General features: G+C 45.2%; 1 protein-coding gene and 1 long non-coding RNA gene across 4 annotated transcripts in view; one reads left to right on the top strand and one right to left on the bottom strand.

Moving 5' to 3' along the window:
- Positions 1 to 17,674, top strand: part of LOC125704992 (uncharacterized) — a 99,068-nt gene that overhangs the window by 64,447 nt on the left and 16,947 nt on the right. For all 3 annotated transcript variants that reach the window (XM_048971253.1, XM_048971250.1, XM_048971249.1), the window contains 4 exons: positions 5,825 to 5,938; positions 7,207 to 7,326; positions 12,132 to 12,239; positions 12,626 to 12,718. In XM_048971253.1, coding sequence (XP_048827210.1) covers positions 5,825 to 5,938; positions 7,207 to 7,326; positions 12,132 to 12,239; positions 12,626 to 12,718 — 435 coding nt within the window. The remainder of the gene's footprint in view (positions 1 to 5,824; positions 5,939 to 7,206; positions 7,327 to 12,131; positions 12,240 to 12,625; positions 12,719 to 17,674) is intronic.
- The window catches only part of LOC125705042 (uncharacterized), a 57,370-nt gene that overhangs the window by 23,316 nt on the left and 16,380 nt on the right, over positions 1 to 17,674 (bottom strand). The window lies entirely within an intron of this gene.

The raw sequence follows: 17,674 nt of genomic DNA, 5'->3' as shown, positions 1-17,674 counted from the left end.
AAAAGTAACTTTGTCATTCAGAACCTACCCTGGTTTGTACACATCAGAACAAATATGTCTCAAACGGCGATGTACTATACACTGGTTTTTGCTGCTATAGTGTTGTTAATATATTTTTATGTATATTCTATGTTAATTCCACTCTGTATTCTTTTTTTCTATTTATTTTCTTTTTAGATTTAAAATTTTTAAAGTTTAGATATTTAGTATTAATACACTCTGCTAGGCAGATGGTGAGTCCAGAACAGAGCAGATCAAGAATATGGCCATGAATGCCAGTTTGAAAGTTAACATGCTGTGTCATATTAAAACAGTTTAGTACTGAGATGAACTCAGATGTGTAGGAGCAGTCAGTGTCAACATGGATATTAAAGTCACCAAGACCAATAATGGAAGGCAGAGAGATGAGATACTGTAAGTGTGAGGAGATCATTAAATTCTGCCAGGAAGGGTGATAAAGGAGGGTGATAAACTAACAACAGCAGCAAAGGGGGGGAGGAAACAACCTTCAGAGTAATATATTCTGTTAGGTTGAAGAAACTGTTATCTTTTTGTATGATCGGTAACGGACGTATGTAAAAAAACATTTGTTTTACAGTTGTTTTCTTACCACATATTCTAATCAGCTTGCACATACCTCGGGTATGTGTTCAACGCCCAAATACCTAAAGAAAAACATAACTGTCTCTTACTTCTTACTTCCTTATCTCGTATGACTCTTGCGCCTCCCACTGACTATAAATAAAGGAGCCAAGGGAAACACTCTGTGTGACACATTCTGTTGGCTGTAGCTCAGTTTGTTGTAGCACAGAGTGTGGGCACCCTTGCGCAAGTAAAACATTGAAGTGTGTTGTCTCATGATTCATAGTGTGTTCAGAGTTGGAGTGTAAAGCGTCAGCGCTTTCTCCAACATATTCAAAAGCAGTGACATCAAGAAATGAAAGTAATTTTTAAAGTAGATTGATAAGCGACAGCCAGCCCACCCCCTCCTCCATATAAACAGGGTTTGATAGGTAGTTGTAACCCGGGGGGGTCAGCATGTTCAGATGTAAATAGTCACCAGGTTGTAGCCAAGATTCTAAAATACAAAACATGTACACTATCTTCTGGATAATGAGGACATTGATCAGAGATGCATTTTTGGTTATTGGACGAGCATCCAGAAGGGAAAGATTTAAGTCGGCATGGCTGGGAGAAAATGGGGCAGATAGATTTGGAAGAAGATGAAGATGCTCATGAATTATTCCTCGGATGGCTTTAGTGTCACGCAGCGAACACCATCGTTTGTCTATTCAATCAGGATCACTGCATCTGAGCCGTAAATAACTGAGGGTCCTGTTTCTGAGCAGTGGGTGTAACGAGGGCGTTGGATAATTCCAAGTGACTGGCACAGGTGATATGTTACTGACTCCAAACGGGTATGGCAGAGAAGACATTTAAGTTCGACCTGAGAATGTATGAGCTGCATTGCAGCAAAAACATATGCAGTAAAACTCCAGGCTGTCTATTAAAATGAGTAATGAAGCTGTACACCAGCTGTAGAAAAAAATAAGGGCAGATAGTTTTGATCTCTAGCAATGTGAAGGGAAATTAACTATTCTTTTACTATTTATTATTTGATGATGATTATTAATTAATTATTATGCCCAGTATTAGTGTCAGGATTCGGGTTGAACGCGCTGGTAAAAGCGGGCGAGCAGGCAGGAAGCAGGCAGACAGGCGGAATACGGGGCAAACTAGGGGTTTATTCAGGGGACAGGACAGAACAGCTAGTACGGACATCTACTAACATCAATGACAGTCAATGAACTAAGGCAAAACAGGGACTGAAATAGACAAGACAGAGCAAAATAAGGTACAGCTGGGTATGATCTGGGAAGCACACGTGGATAATCAGGGGGGCGTGGCACACACGAGGATTGTATGAGCTGGGCGTGACAGTCAGTCTGTTAATGGGAGATTTGGGTGGGATTCACTAATTGCAGTATCGCTGAGTAACCTGGGTTAGAATGATCGTCCACCAAACACTTCACCAGGTAAGGTAGTGGATACGTAGCGAAGCTCTTCCCACAGCCGCTGAGAGAGTCTCACGATATTTTCAGGCAAGCTTGAGGTTTATAGCTTAGGAGCCAGTTCACACAGAGGCAGTGACTTAATTGTGAGCAGTCAATGACACGGAGATGTGTGTTATATAAAAGGCATGCATTTATGTCTAATACTACAGTATCATACAACAGACATTACATGTAACATCAAACGGAACATAACAGAATAAAGCAAAACAATGGAATATGGAAATGCAGTGACCGGATTTAAATGGGTAGCTTTAAAGGGGAAATACTGCTCTGCACAGCAAGCACATAATTTTGAAACCATGCACTCAAACTTATAAAACAAATTAACTGTCACAGGTTAGATGGTTAAAATGAATGGAAGTTGGTTTACTGGGCTGCAGTGGTGATGAGCTGATCGGTATCGATGGCACCTAAGAAGGCACGGCGTCTGGAGCGGTTCTTTGCATGGAGCCTCTTTGGTTATTGCTCTTTGGTGAAGCTTTAAGGTGAAAGGCTTTGTCTTGGTGTTGGAGCTTTCTTTTGGGCAGCAGGCTTCAAGGCAGGCTTTACAAGCGGGCTTCACCAGAGGGCTTCACCCCTCTGAGTCTAAGGTGCCGGGTTTTATGGTCTGAAGTCCATGAATATTGATGATCAGGAACTTGACACCTGTACCAATGGCCTGGGCTATCTACTGGCGGGCTTTTGAGGGGTGGCTGTAGCAGTCCTATTGGGATTTATGACTGTAATGACACCATTTTACAGTTGATTTTCATTACTAGCGTTTATCTTTAGATATGTACAATTTCACAGCAATCACTGACCAGATCTGAATTCAGGAGCATTTTCCCATCAGTTTGGCACCAAACATCTACATTAATACACATAGTAATTTGCATTGTGCCATCAGTACGTAGTATGGGTTGTTATTGTTGCACTCATGCTGACACTTCAGGTGAGTTTTACATAAGTTACATTCCAAATTCACATCTGAAGAGCAAATCCTAAACCTAGAGTTAGGCGTGGCTTTAAGTGATAAGTTTCCATTGTTGACAGACCATGGCACACTGTATAACAATGAAAGGTGTCCTCTGCATTTAATCCATATATGACATTGTGACATGTTGGAGGACAGCTAATTCAGCACTTGGGGAGTAGTATTTGGGGGCGGTACCTTGCTCAGGGTACCTCAGTGATACTTTGCTGGTCGAGGATTTGAACCAGCAATCTTTTAATTAAAAATGCGCATCTCTAACCATTAGGCCACAAACAAGGGTTTGTTGTTTGGGTCTAAGGACACAAACAAACATAACAAATCTGGATATTAACACAAGTTGTAAACACGTTTACACAACATACCCAAGCAAAACTTAAAACAGAACTTTCTTTGAGGGACTGTGTATATGTTGTGTGTGAGGCGGGAAGAAAGGGGGGGGGGGGGGGGGTGTGTGTGAGGAACCCCTATCCTGGAGGTCCAGGCTGCTGTACCTAGGTCCCTGAATCTTTGAGCCATAAAAGTTGTGATGCTGGCCTCCCTTGTTATCTGGGCCTCATGTGGGTGTGGGGCACTAACCCCCCTAAGCCACCCAGTACCCCTCGTACCAGGCTGGATCTTATCTCAGGGCTTCTAAACTTCCGGGCCATAAAATTTGGAATGTTAGCCCTGGTGTATGTGTGTGTGATCCTACACAGCAGCACTCAGGACAAAAAGCAGTAAGGATGCCAAATAACAACATCATGCTAATCAGACAGAGCATGTTAGCGAAGCCAAAGCTCATTACGCAGCTCAGCTAGAAACTGCAAAAAGTACAATCAGATAACCAGCCCTTTCAGCAAGACAGACTGGCAACAGCAACGAAGTAAGAGGGAAAAACTCACTGGGCACAGATGCAGACAGAGCAGGAGCAAAGGAAGAGGGCTTGTGCAGGTAAAGAGCAGGTGTGTTATAGGTGTTATTATACGGCCGAGTTAAGAAAATAAGCAACAGGACCAACAAAAACACAGATGAGAAGCAGCAGCCAAAACCCACACAGCGAACTCTCAGTCAGAAGTGGTGTCATCAATAGTCCACAATGTGATTATGTGTCACTTTCTTGCCAACAGCCACAGATCAGTGCCAACAAATCACTTAGTTTTGCCCAGTATCATCTCTGTAGAATACAAAATATTTACATACAGCGAAAGACAAATGTGCTTGTTGGAGTTTCTCCTCCTCACTCATTTTTGTTCAACTTCTCACAAATGTACCGCACTGTCTATGAATCCAACAGCAAGGATGAAAATGATTATGATTGGCTGGGAGAGCGCATGCAGAGCTCATGCAAATGCAGCGGCGGTAAATTTACACTGATTTTGTAGCATATAGTAGATAAGCTCTTTCCTGTGGAGTGGATGGCATGGGAGTGGTACTAATCCTAATCCTACCCCTCCTCATATACTAACGTATAACATGTATGGTGCGGATGGATATCCTAATCCTACCCCTCCTCATACACTAACGTATAACATTTATGGTGCAGATGGATATCCTAATCCTACCCCTCCTCATACACTAACGTATAACATGTATGGTGTGGATGGATATCCTAATCCTACCCCTCCTCATACACTAACGTATAACATGTATGGTGTGGATGGATATCCTAATCCTACCCCTCCTCATACACTAACGTATAACATGTATGGTGCGGATGGATATCCTAATCCTACCCCTCCTCATACACTAACGTATAACATGTATGGTGCGGATGGATATCCTAATCCTACCCTCCTCCTACACTAACATATAACATGTACCGTATGGTGCGGATGGATATCCTAATCCTACCCCTCCTCATACGCTAACGTATAACATGTACTGTATGGTGCGGATGGATATCCTAATCCTACCCCTCCTCATACGCTAACGTATAACATGTATGGTGCGGATGGATATCCTAATCCTACCCCTCCTCATACGCTAACGTATAACATGTATGGTGCGGATGGATATCCTAATCCTACCCCTCCTCATACGCTAACATATAACATGTATGGTGCAGATGGATATCCTAATCCTACCCCTCCTCATACACTAACGTATAACATGTATAGTGCGGATGGATAATCTAATCCTACCCCTCCTCATACACTAACGTATAACATGTACTGTATGGTGCGGATGGATATCCTAATCCTACCCCTCCTCATACGCTAACGTATAACACGTATGGTGCGGATGGATATCCTAATCCTACGCCTCCTCATACGGCTACGTATATCATGTGTAGGTTCATTGTAACTGTAATGCATCCCTGACGTTACTTGTTTTGGCCCCTCACCTTCCAATGGGGCCCCAGGTCCTGATTCATGTGTGTCCCTCATGCTCTGGAATTTCACAGAAGGCTTGACTGCACCCCATCGCTCTGCCTTCATATGTGCTCATTGGCGTCACACTTATCCACTTACCTGGATGTAATCATACAGGCTGGTTGGCTCATTTGGTTCCCCAATGCTTGTGGCTTTATAGCTGTTTGGAAGCATGATTTAGGGTGAATAATGTCTCCCAGCCAAACACCCTCACTGACGTTTCATGACCCTTATTAATCTGCTTCCTAACCTGTGTGACTCTATGGGTTAGAACTTAACCGCAGGCTGATCCTGCTCTCTGATCCTTACTTACACGTTACTTAAGACAAAAGCATCTTATACACAAGTGAACGACTGAATGCATTTGCTTTTTCTTTTGTCTAACATTAGTTATTTGTTGACTGACTATTCTTACCTCATTTCAGGTTCTTTCATAGAATTCTCAGCTGAACATTCCCCAACTCCATCTGGAAAAGCAACATTTGGAGGAATTTTTGGTGGAATCATATTTATGTTCATCTTTTTTATTATATTCCGAAGTGAGTATGTTTATTTAAATGGATTTCATGAATATTAGATTAGAAAATAAATCTATGCCTAATTCTGTTTTGTATTTAAACACAGGGGGGCGGCATGGTGGTGCACTGGTTAGCACTGTTGCCTCACAGCTCTGGGACCCGGGTTTCAGTCTCCGCCTGGGTCACATTAGTGTGGAGTTTGCATGTTCTCCCCATGTCGTCGTGGGGTTTCCTCCGGGTACTCCGGTTTCCCCCCACAGTCCAAAAAACATGCTGAGGCTAATTGGAGTTGCTAAATTGCCCGTAGGTGTGTATGTGTGTGTGAATGGTGTGTGAGTGTGCCCTGTGATGGGCTGGCCCCCCATCCTGGGTTGTTCCCTGCCTCGTGCCCATTGCTTCCAGGATAGGCTCCAGACCCCCGCAACCCGGTAGGATAAGCGGTTTGGAAGATGGATGGATGGATGGATTTAAACACAGAAATGTATACCGATGTACATACAGTTTTTATATTACAGCATCTGTTTTGTTCACTGTTAATCTGTATCCATGGGGCAGCACAGTGGCTCAGTGGTCAGCACTGCTGCCTGACACCTCCAGGCTACTGGTTTGTGTCCCACTTCTCTGTGTCTGTGTGCAGTTTGCATGTGCTCCCCATGTCATGTGGGTTTGAGTCCCCCTCCTCTGTGTCTTTGTACAGTCTGCATTTGCTCCCCATGTCATGTGAGTTTGAATCCCCCTCCTCTATGTCTATATGCAGTCTGCATGTGTTCCCCATGTCATGTGGATTTCCACGAGCTACTCCATTTTCCTCCAGCAGCCAAGAGTCTCCCTCTCAGGTTAATTGGTGTCTGTAAATTGCCCATAGCATGTGACTGTGTGTGTATGGCCTCCCATCCAAGCTGTACCTCTGTCCTGTGCTGCTTGGGAGAGGCTCCAGGCCCCCTGTGATCCTGCCCACTACTATTCTCATTAAAGCTGTATTTGTCCGGGTTGGTTGGGGGAGGGGGGGTGGTCCTTTTTTAGTAGAGGTCCCTGATTAAGCCGGTGCATTAAAGCCCCCCTGCCCCCCAGCACCCTGTGTTACCTTTTATCATCCTATTTATATCTTCAAATTAAGTTTTTTTTTTTTTTTTTTAACCACCGTGTCTGACATGGGATTTAACCCCTTATCCCCCAGCTGACAGGGCTGTGCCGAGCAGTGCCTTAAACACAGGACACTCAGCACATTTGTTTTGTATTTTCTGCTGAAATGAATTGTATGTTTGCTAACTGTTTTCTTCTCGTTTCAGTCGTCAACATTGTGGTTTGGACAAAATATTCAGAAGACCTAGAAAAAAGAGTGAAAATACGTGGCATCGCAGCAGGAATAACTGGAATTATATTCCTGGTCATCACGGTTTCATTCATAAGTAAGTCTATGTATAAGTTCCCATGTGTGCTGTTTGCATGTTCTCCCTGTGTTTGCACTGGATCCCTCCATTCAGGGGGTCATGCACCTTATTTTTTTGTGAGGGTGCAGCTTCATAGGCAACATACACTGACCGGCCACTTTATTAGGTTCAGCTGTTCAAATGCTCACTAAAGAAAATATCTAACCAGCCAATCAAATTTCAGCAGCGCAATGAATAAAATCATGCTGATACAGGTCTGGAGTTTCAGGTAATGTTCACATCAAACAGCAGAATGGGGAAGAAAGGTGATTTATGTGACTTTGATCGTGGCATGTTTGCTGGTGCCTGACGTGCTGGTATGATTATTTCAGAAATTGCTGATCTGCTAGGATTTTCACACACAACCATCCTAGGATTTACAGAAAATTGGCCTAAAAAGAAACAAACATCCAGTGAGTCGGCGGTTTTCTGGATGAAAATCCCATGTCGGTTCTTTACAAACTTTAGTGCTGAAAAAAGGACCCTTTATTGCTATAGGAGGTGACTGGCAGAGTGATAATAGGCTGGCAGAGTGAGCCTAAGTCAGGGTCGGCTTGCAAAAGGTTGTTTTCTACAAGAAATGTATAAAGACCCAATAAGGAATTTGGAGGACTTTGTTCCTATTGTTATTTATGTATGAACAGCTTGTACTCTGTCCCTGCCTGGGTGGTGGACACACCCCCCTGTAATACTCACACATCTGAAGGGGATGGGGAATTCTCTCCCTTCTGGGGTTTGTGAGTCAGTCTGTTCACCTCGGAAGCTGAAAAGTGTCATGACTGGATATGTCTGTAATGCCCTGTATGCTGAAGTTAATTACTAAAAAGTTAACTCTTAGTACCTCCTTGGGAGTAACCTTAGTCAGATTCTGTCAGACTTCATCTTGCTTCCTTAATACCTTCCTACTCCTCTTCACCTCCCACTGAACATTGATCTTTCAGGCTATAGTGTCTGTTTCCTTCCGTATTTCCTCAAACACCTCCTCAGTCCGCATCTCCAGTAGCTCTAATTTTCAGTCACACACCAGTCCTACAGCTGTGCTGATGTCCATATCTTCTCTTTGGAGATAGTTTGATAGGTGTTTTTGAGCATTTGTTTGTTTGTTATAAAGTTTGTTGTTGTTCATTTTCTCACATTACAGTTGTTTAACTAAGAAGTAGGATTTGGCCATATTTCATTTTTCAAACCACCAGAAAATTTACTCCGGTATTACAGTATTTTCAAAAGCAACACTATTTTGGTATTTTGAGATCTTGCTGATAAAATTCATTGAGAGGGAGGGGGTGCTGACTAATTTTGATTTCAGTATCATTGCTGTATGTATGTGCCGAACATGACAGTCTGCATCCACAGACAAATATAGCATGTACACAGCTGTGCGCAGACCATAACAGCACAAGGAAAAATGGAGTATGAACTAAGCTTCAAGGCACACAGAGAGATACTTGGCTTTGTTCACCTCCTTACTAACATCCTTCTACCTTGTTTGTTGCACAGTCTGGAATAGCAGCAATTTCATCTCACATCTGGTGTAGCAGGATATTCATGCATATGACAAATATCTGAATCTTGACCTCATTCATCACCAGTGTTGGGGTCAGCACACAAAAAAGTAATGTATTACTTATTACTTTTTTAAAAAGTAATATGTTACTTAAGTACTCCCCATTGAAAGTAATTAGTTGCATTACTGATTACATTTCTTTTGCATTACTTTGCAGTGATGCATTGTTTTATTTGATTGCCAGTCATTTTTTGGCCTATATCACCAAACCTTATATATACCCACATATCAGCTTCCCAGTTTTAATAAGGACAACATTTAGAAAATTACAGTGAATAAACCCAATGCAGTTGCCTTTTCATCAATAAACCAGTGGTTATAACTCATTAGTAGGAGTCTCTCACATCGTTTGTCAGACAGTCTATTTCTCCTTGAAGTTTTGCACCAAGCTCATTGTGACACTTGGCAGTCAGCAGTGTCCTCAGGGCTTCTCTCCTGTCCTCTTCCCTTTGCCACCGCAGTTTAAACTTTGGCAGTGTGACAGCAGTGAGGAGAGCATCTCTGCTGCCAAACACATTCACACATCTTGCCTTGACCACCTGCAGTATAAAGATTGGATAAGGTAGGCTATGTAAAATGCGCTTGCGCTGTTTTGTTGACGTCAGGAAGAATACCCCCTGAGTCTGCGAGAGCGGGGGCGCAAGATGACTCACTGACAGGCCACACGGTAGTAGACTTGGGAACGAAAACAACGATGAAACCGATGATCAGCATGGCTTCTGATGGAGGAACAACACTGGCAGGACACAAGTTGCAGAGCTACATCTGTGGCTGTAACAAGATAACATCGGAGAAGGGTCTCAAGATCCACCAAGGCAGAATTAAGTGCCTGAAAGAGCTTGCCAAGGGACCTCGCATTGACCACTACTTCCTTAGCAGTAGGGCAAATCAGTCGATTGAAGCCCAATGGCAGGTAACTCACCATAGTCCACAGGATATCGAAACCCCAGACGAAGATCAGCCAGGCACAGCTCCATCTATGGGAGAGCTTATCTACAGCTATAGTGCTCCCATGAAACTCCCATGAGCCCTCCAAAACCCTCCGGAGAGTATAGAGCTGGTCCACTGTTCCACGGCCAGGGCGAAAACCACACTGCTCCTCCTGAATCCGAGGTTCGACAATCCGGCGGACCCTCCTCCGATAGGACTCCTTCTTCAGCTTGACGGCATCCCTCACCACCGGTGTCCACCAGCGGGTTCGGGGATTGCCGCCGCAACAGGCACCAACCACCTTACGGCCACAGCTCCGGTCAGCTGCCTCCACAATGGAGGCACGGAACATGGCCCATTCGGACTCAATGTCCCCCGCCTCCCCCGGGATATGGGAGAAGTTCTGCTGGAGGTAGGAGTTGAAACTCCTCTTGATAGGGGATTCTGCCAGACGTTCTCAGCAGACCCTCACTATATGCTTGGGCCTGCCAGGCCTGGCCGGCTTCCTCCCCCACCAGCGGAGCCAACCCACCACCAGGTAGTGATCAGTTGACAGCTCCGCCCCTCTCTTCACCCGAGTGTCCAAGACATGCGGCGACACACGACTACAAAGTCGATCGTCGAACTGCGGCCTAGGGTGTCCTGGTGCCAAGTGCACAAATGGACACCCTTATGCTTGAACATTGTGTTCATTATGGACATTCTGTGACGAGCACAGAAATCCAATAATAAAGCACCGCTCGGGTTCAGATCGGAGGGACTGTTCCTCCTGATCACGCCACTCCAGGTCTCACTGTCATTGCCCACGTGAGCATTGAAATCCCCCAGCAGAACAAAAGAGTACCCAGGAGGAGCGCTCTCCAACACTCCTTCCAAGGACTCCTGTTTGGCGCATAAGCACAAACAACACTCAGGACCCATGCCTCCACCCGAAGGCAAAGGGAGGCTACCCTGTCATCCACTGCGGCAAACCCCAATGTGCAGGTGCCTAGCCAGGGGGCAATAAGTGTGCCCACCCCCGCTCAGCGCCTCTCCCCTTGGGCAACTCCAGAGTGGAGAAGGGTCCAACCCCCCTCAAGGAGACTGGTTCCAGAGCCTAAGCTGTGCGTCGAGGTGAGCCCGACTATATCTAGCTGGAACTTCACAACCTCGCACCCCAGCTCAGGCTCCTTCCCCATCAGAGAGGTGACATTCCATTCCTTAGAGCTAGCTTCTGCAGCCGAGGATCGGACCGCCAAGGTCCCCGCCTTTGGCTGCTGCCCAACTCACATTGCACCCGACCCCTATGGCCTCTCCTATAGGTGGTGAGCCTATCGGAGGGGGAACCCACGTGCCTTGTTCGGGCTGTGCCCGACTAGGCCCCATGGGTGTAGGCCTGGCCACCAGGCGCTTGCCATCGAGCCCCACCCCCAGGCCTGGCTCCAGGGGTGGGCCCCGGTGACCCGCGTCCGGGCAAGGGAAACCGCAGATTCAAAATGTTGTCCGTCATTAGGGGTCTTGTGAGCCGTACTTCGTCTGGTTCCTCACCCAGGACCTGTTTGCCTTGGGTGACCCTACCAGGGGCATAGAGCCCCGGGCAACATAGCTCCTGGGATCATTGGAACACGCAAACCCCTCCACCACAATAAAGTGCCGGCTCCAGGAGAGGACTAACCATGATAATTATATAGTAATTATATGATTATATGCACTGTCACTTGAGAAATAGTGTGAAACAGGTCAAACAATCTGGAACCTAAATCTAACACCTTGAGGGGCCCCGAGCCCCTTCAGTCTCTATGAACATGATGCCTCTGACTGCAGGTGCTCGGGTCCCCCCCCCCACTCCACAGTCACAGAACACGCATTTAGGTAAAATGGGGTCTAAAAATGGCCTATTGTGTGTGAGTGGATGATGTGCCCTGTGATGGACTGGCACCCCACGAGGGTGTACCCTGCTCTGGGCTTTTTAGGGAAAGACTCACCATGGAACTGTACTTGAGAAAGGGTATAGATGGATGGATGGATGGATATGTTAATTTAGTTTCTTTTGGCTGTGGGGATTTCAGAAATGTATAATGTGGATTGTTAAATAATTTTTTCACAATTAATATATACATTCAGGGATGTATGATCAGATGTCCAAATCTAACACGCTGGGATGTACTTTTCATACCCCAATGTTCAATAAGGGATTCAAACCCAGAACCCCCAGGTGACAGGCCTGTGCAGCACCAGTGAACGCATCTGTGTTTGTACTCTGTCTGACATGAATTTCATGGTGACTGACTCTATTCTTACTTTATTTTAGTTGCTGTCAGTGTTTATCTGGCAAAATACTCCGATCTAACTTTGAAAGAACAACTTGCAACATTTTCCACTTTATTACTGTTTCCAGTCGTCATGGTTTTATTCCCAGGTAAGTATGTTTTCAGGTTTTGTAAAGTATATAACGTCATGAACACTGGGGCAGAACTTGGTACTGAGGTATTTATTTGCTGCACTGTAGTGAATTAAACACACAAACGTTAAACTTGAGCATTGTAATGATGTTAATATTTTAAAGTGTGCCTTTCATAATTAATATCTACACAATTAGGGTATTATGATACAATACCCAACTGAAACACTGTTTCATAACCCATTTATATCTGCTGTGCAGTTTTAGTGCCGCATCCAAATATGGGATTCAAACCCAGAACCCCCAGGTGACAGTGCTCTGCAGGGTTTTAAACACAGGATCACTGAACATGTCTGTTTTTCACTCTTTGTATGGTGACTGGAACTTATCTTCCCTTATTTCAGTTGGTCTTGGTGTGTTTCGGATAATACGCTTCCGAAGGATGGGAAGAACAGTACGACTTAGAGACATTCTAGTAATCGTAGGTGATTTCCTGTGTAAGTATATTTGTCCATTGGCACATTAAGAATTCTGACCATAGTGAGATTTAGAGCTGTTTCATTTTCCGTGGCACACAGGCCCAGTGGGCAGCTCTGCTGCTTCTTAACCCTCTGGGTTTGATGGCATCATCGGCGATGCTGCGTATCTTTCTCGTGTATTTCAGTTCATAACTTGCTGAAATCGTATTGTAGAAACATGAAAAAAAACGCTGACTAAATCCATAATCTGTCTTATATTCATAACAGCAATTGTCAGAAGTATTAAAGTTTTTAAAATTAGGTTAAATTTGCAAAAAATTAAACCATGTCACCTTTCTTTGTTTTACCTGCATTGGGGGCGTGTAGCGCCGCCCTCACCTGAAGATCGCTATTCGCATTCTGTTGTGTATACAATGGTGAAATGTGATCCAGCGACCCCTCAGCGCCATAAAAAGGAGGGGGGGTGTGGCCAGGTGTGAATGGCTCATGCATACACATGAAAGTTGCTAAATATTCAATGAAAGCCCAAATATAGTGACATGAATTTTTCTTATTTATTTATCCAACTGAATGTTGCAACTACAACATTTAGTCATCTTCATGTAGCCAAAACTTTGGTGATCAGATAACTTGCACAATTGCTTACTATATACTTTTATAATGCTTCTGCAAGTGTTCCAAACTGCATTTTGCAATGTCTATACTTTGATGTCAAATTACAGACTTCACATACATCTGACATATTTACAAAGTGCATTAAAATAAAGATGAGTGTAATGCCAAAACAAATATAAGAAATAATTTATTTGCCCCACAACCCAGAAGGATAAGTGGTTTGGACAATGGATGGATGGATGGATAATTTGTTTGCCAATTAAGTTAATGATATTGAATGAAATGTGTGTCCATGCCCCAGTCAGTGAAAGTGTGTTCCCTACCCTTAGACCCTAGAGGGTTAACTCCAGGGCTGGGGGTTCGAGTCCCACTACTGCTCTTTGTGTGGCGTTTGCAGGTTCTGGTGTCTGAAAGATTACACTTGTACCCTGTGCACCTGACATTTTATCAAGTAGGATGTTATTGTGTGGACCTGATGTAGGGTGACATGTAGCAGAGTCCTGCTTGGGTTTGGGTACCCGACAGGTAACCCGCAAATTTTGATGAAATGGGTGTGTCGGTTCCCGGTTTTCAAAGCATCATTTGCCAACAAAAAATACCCTTGGGCTATATTTTAACCTGCACGTGCATTCCCGGAAATCTCATCCATTTTCATTTTCAAAAGACGCATCTTCTTCCAAAGGAAGATAGAACTGAGGGTGCTTCGCAAAGAGGACAAGGACACCATAAACAGACTGTGCGTGAATTTTGTATGCAATGATATTCGACCTTTTGAAGCAGTACATTTACAGGATTTGGCAGACGCCCTTAGCCAGAGCGACTTACATAAGTGCTTTGAGACTCTGCAATGAATTTCCGATGCTAGCTCAATAAGGACCCAAGCTATGAATACTATCTCTGAGAACTTCATTGAGTAGTGCAGAATTTTTTATTTTTTTTTGTTTGTTTTCTTTTTTTTTTTTTTTTTTTAAAAAGACACACCAGAATAAGAGTCGAGAAAGAATATAGAAGTTCTACGTCAAGTATTTCTGAAAAAGAAAAGTTTTGAGTCGTCGCTTGAAGACAGTCAAGGATTCAGCTGTTCGGACATCTAGGGGGAGTTCATTCCACCAATTAGGTGCCAGGACAGAGAAGAGCCGAGATGCGTGTCTTCCTTGTGCCTTGAGGGGAGGAGGGACCAGTCGAGCAGTGCTGGAGGATCGGAGAGATCGTGGTGCAGAGCGTGGTGTGATGAGGTCCTTTAGGTAGGATGGTGCCAGAGAATTTTTGGCTTTGTATGCCAGCATCAGTGTTTTGAATCTGATGCGTGCAGCTACAGGAAGCCAGTGGAGGGAGCGCAGCAAAGGAGTGGTGTGGGAGAACTTGGGAAGGTTGAAAACAAGACGAGCAGCTGCATTCTGAATCAGTTGGAGGGGACGGATGGCGCTCAGTGGTAAACCCGCTAGAAGCGAGTTGCAGTAGTCAAGGCGTGAGATGACGAGGGACTGGACGAGTATCTGGGTAGCCTGAGTGGAAAGAAATGGACGTATCCTCCTGATGTTAAAGAGGAGAAACCGACAAGAGCGAGAAAGACTGGCGATATGTGAGGAAAATGACAACCGATCATCTATGGTAACTCCAAGGTTTCTAGCAGAAACCGAAGGACGGATCAGGGAGTTGTCGAAAGAGATCGCAAGGTCCTGGAGGGGGGATGAGTCAGCCGGGATGTAAAGCAGCCCAGTTTTACTAGTGTTGAGTTTTAGCTGGTGAGTGGTCATCCAAGATGAGATGTCTGCCAAGCATGTAGAGATCTTAGTGGAGACATGAGTGTCTGAGGGAGGGAAGGAGAGGATGAGTTGAGTGTCATCGGCATAGCAGTGGTAGGAGAAGCCATGTGAGGATATAACTTCGCCAAGAGATTTAGTGTAGAGGGAGAATAGGAGAGGGCCAAGAACTGAGCCCTGAGGGACACCGGTGGAAAGACAACGTGGAGTAGATGTGGATCCATTCCATGTCACTTGGTATGTTCGGCCTTCTAGGTAGGAAGCCAGCCAGCGCCAGGCCAGGCCACCAATGCCAAGACTCCTAAGGATGGATAGGAGAGTTTTGTGGTTGACCGTGTCAAATGCTGCTGATAGGTCAAGAAGGATGAGGACAGATGACAGTTTGGCTGATCTGGCAGCATGTTGCTTCTCAGTGACTGCTAAGAGGGCAGTCTCTGTAGAGTGAGCTGCTTTAAAGCCAGACTGATTAGGATCCTGGAGGTTGTTCTGAGAGAGATAGAGAGAAAGCTGGTTGTAGACTGTACGTTCGAGGATTTTTGAAAGGAAGGAAAGAAGCGATACTGGTCGGTAGCTGCAAGTGTCTGAGGGATTTAGAGTGGGTTTTTTTAGGATGGGAATGACCCTGGCTATTTTGAATGCTGTTGGTACATGACCGGAGGTTATGGAGCCATTAATGATAGTCGTGATGAAGGGGAGAAGGTCTAGAGCGATTGTCTGAAATAATGCAGAAGGGATTGGATCAAGTGGACAGGTGGTAAGGTTGGAAGATGAGATGACTTTCATGATCTCATCTGCCGTAAGACCAGAAAACTGGGCCAGTGAGGGGGGAGGGAAATCCTTAGTGTGTAGTGTAGTGGATGAGGGAGAGAATGTCTGACAGATTCTGTCAATCTTCTCGGCAAAGAAGTTGGCAAAATCTTCAGCAGTCAGGAAGGAAGGAGGAGGGGGAGGGTTGAGAAGAGACGAAAAGATGTTATGGAGTTTGCGAGGATCTCGTGAGGATAATTCTAGTTTGTCTTTGTAAAAGGCAGTTTTAGCTGCCGTCACGTCCATAGAGAATTTGGATAGCAGAGTACGGTAGGAAGACAGATCTGCATCAAGCTTAGATTTCTTCCACGTCCTCTCAGCTACCCGCAATTCTCTTCGGTTAGTACGTAATGCAGCTGAAAGCCAAGGAGTAGGCCGAGTTTTCCTTGGTTTGGAAGACAGCGGGCAGAGGTTGTCCAAGGATGTGTAAAGTGAGGAGATGAGAGTATCAGTTGCAGACTCCAGTGCCAAGGAGGAAAAGGAGTCAGGGTCAGGAAGGTAAGACAGTGTGCAGGAAGTAACAGAAGAAGCGGAGACAGAGTGGAGGTTTGGTCGAGTGGGGAGGAAACGTTGAAAACTGGGATTGGGCAAGACTGGTAGGGCAATGGTAAAGGATACAAAGTGGTGATCAGAAATGTGTAGAGGAGTAGAAGAGATGTCAGTAGCCGGAGAGGGGCGGCTGAAAACCAGGTCGAGGACGTTACCTCCTTTGTGTGTAGGAGAGGAGCTGTTGGATGTTAGAGAGAAGGAATCGAGAAAAGGGAGGAGACCAGAAGAAGGGAGCTTGTCATGGGGTAGGTTGAAGTCACCAAGGAGAATGAGAGAGGAGCTGTCAGTGGGGAAGAGACTGAGGAGAGTATCAAGCTCCTCTAGAAAGCAGCCTAGGGGGCCAGGAGGGCGGTAGACAACAATGATCCGAATATCAAGTGGAGAGGTAACAGCAACTCCATGGAATTCAAAGGATGAAATGTTGAGATGGGGCAGAGAGAGGGGCGTGTAGCACCAGTTCCGAGTTACTAATAGACCTGTGCCACCACCCCTGCCAGTCTGGCGAGGAGAGTACTGTACATGGTGAGGGATTTTTTGCATTAGCGCAGGGGTTGATAGATGTTGGTGCTCGGGCTGGCTGTGTGGATGCTAAGCAACTGCTGCCTGATCCTAACACAGTTTCTCGTGGAGTGACCAGATATACGGAGGAGATTCATCAACAAACAATCCCGGTACTAAAAACACATTTGGCAGAAAACACTGGGGCAGTTACCTTGGACATGTGGATGGATGATTATAGGAAAATCGGCTATCTCTGTGTCACTCTGCACTACACTGACAACAAGTGGGAAGTACTTGAACAAGTGCTCTGTACTTCAGAGTGGGACAGTTCACTGCGTAAATCAGCAGATAATATTAAACCTGCCATTATAAGTGCGTTGCGTAGATATGGCATTGACGAATTCTGTTCCAAATTGATCTACGTGAACCGGGGCTGCATGGTGGTGCAGTGGTTAGCACTGTTGCCTCACACCTCTGGGACCCAGGTTCGAGTCTCCACCTGGGTTACATGTGTGTGGAGTTTGCATGTTCTCCCCATGTCATCGTGGGGTTTCCTCCGGGTACTCCTGGTTTCCCCCCGCAGTCGAAAATCATGCTGAGGCTAATTGGAGTTGCTAAATTGCCCGTAGGTGTGCATGTGTGAGAGTAAATGATCTGAGGTTGTTCCCTGCCTCGTGCCCATTGCTTCCGGAATAGGCTCCAGACCCCCCGCAACCCAGTAGGATAAGCGGTATGCCTG

The sequence above is a fragment of the Brienomyrus brachyistius genome, chromosome 12, assembly GCF_023856365.1.
Source record: "Brienomyrus brachyistius isolate T26 chromosome 12, BBRACH_0.4, whole genome shotgun sequence".
NCBI classification, from domain to species: domain Eukaryota; kingdom Metazoa; phylum Chordata; class Actinopteri; order Osteoglossiformes; family Mormyridae; genus Brienomyrus; species Brienomyrus brachyistius.
Note: the sequence above shows the minus strand (reverse complement) of the source record. Positions and strands in the feature narration are given on the sequence as shown.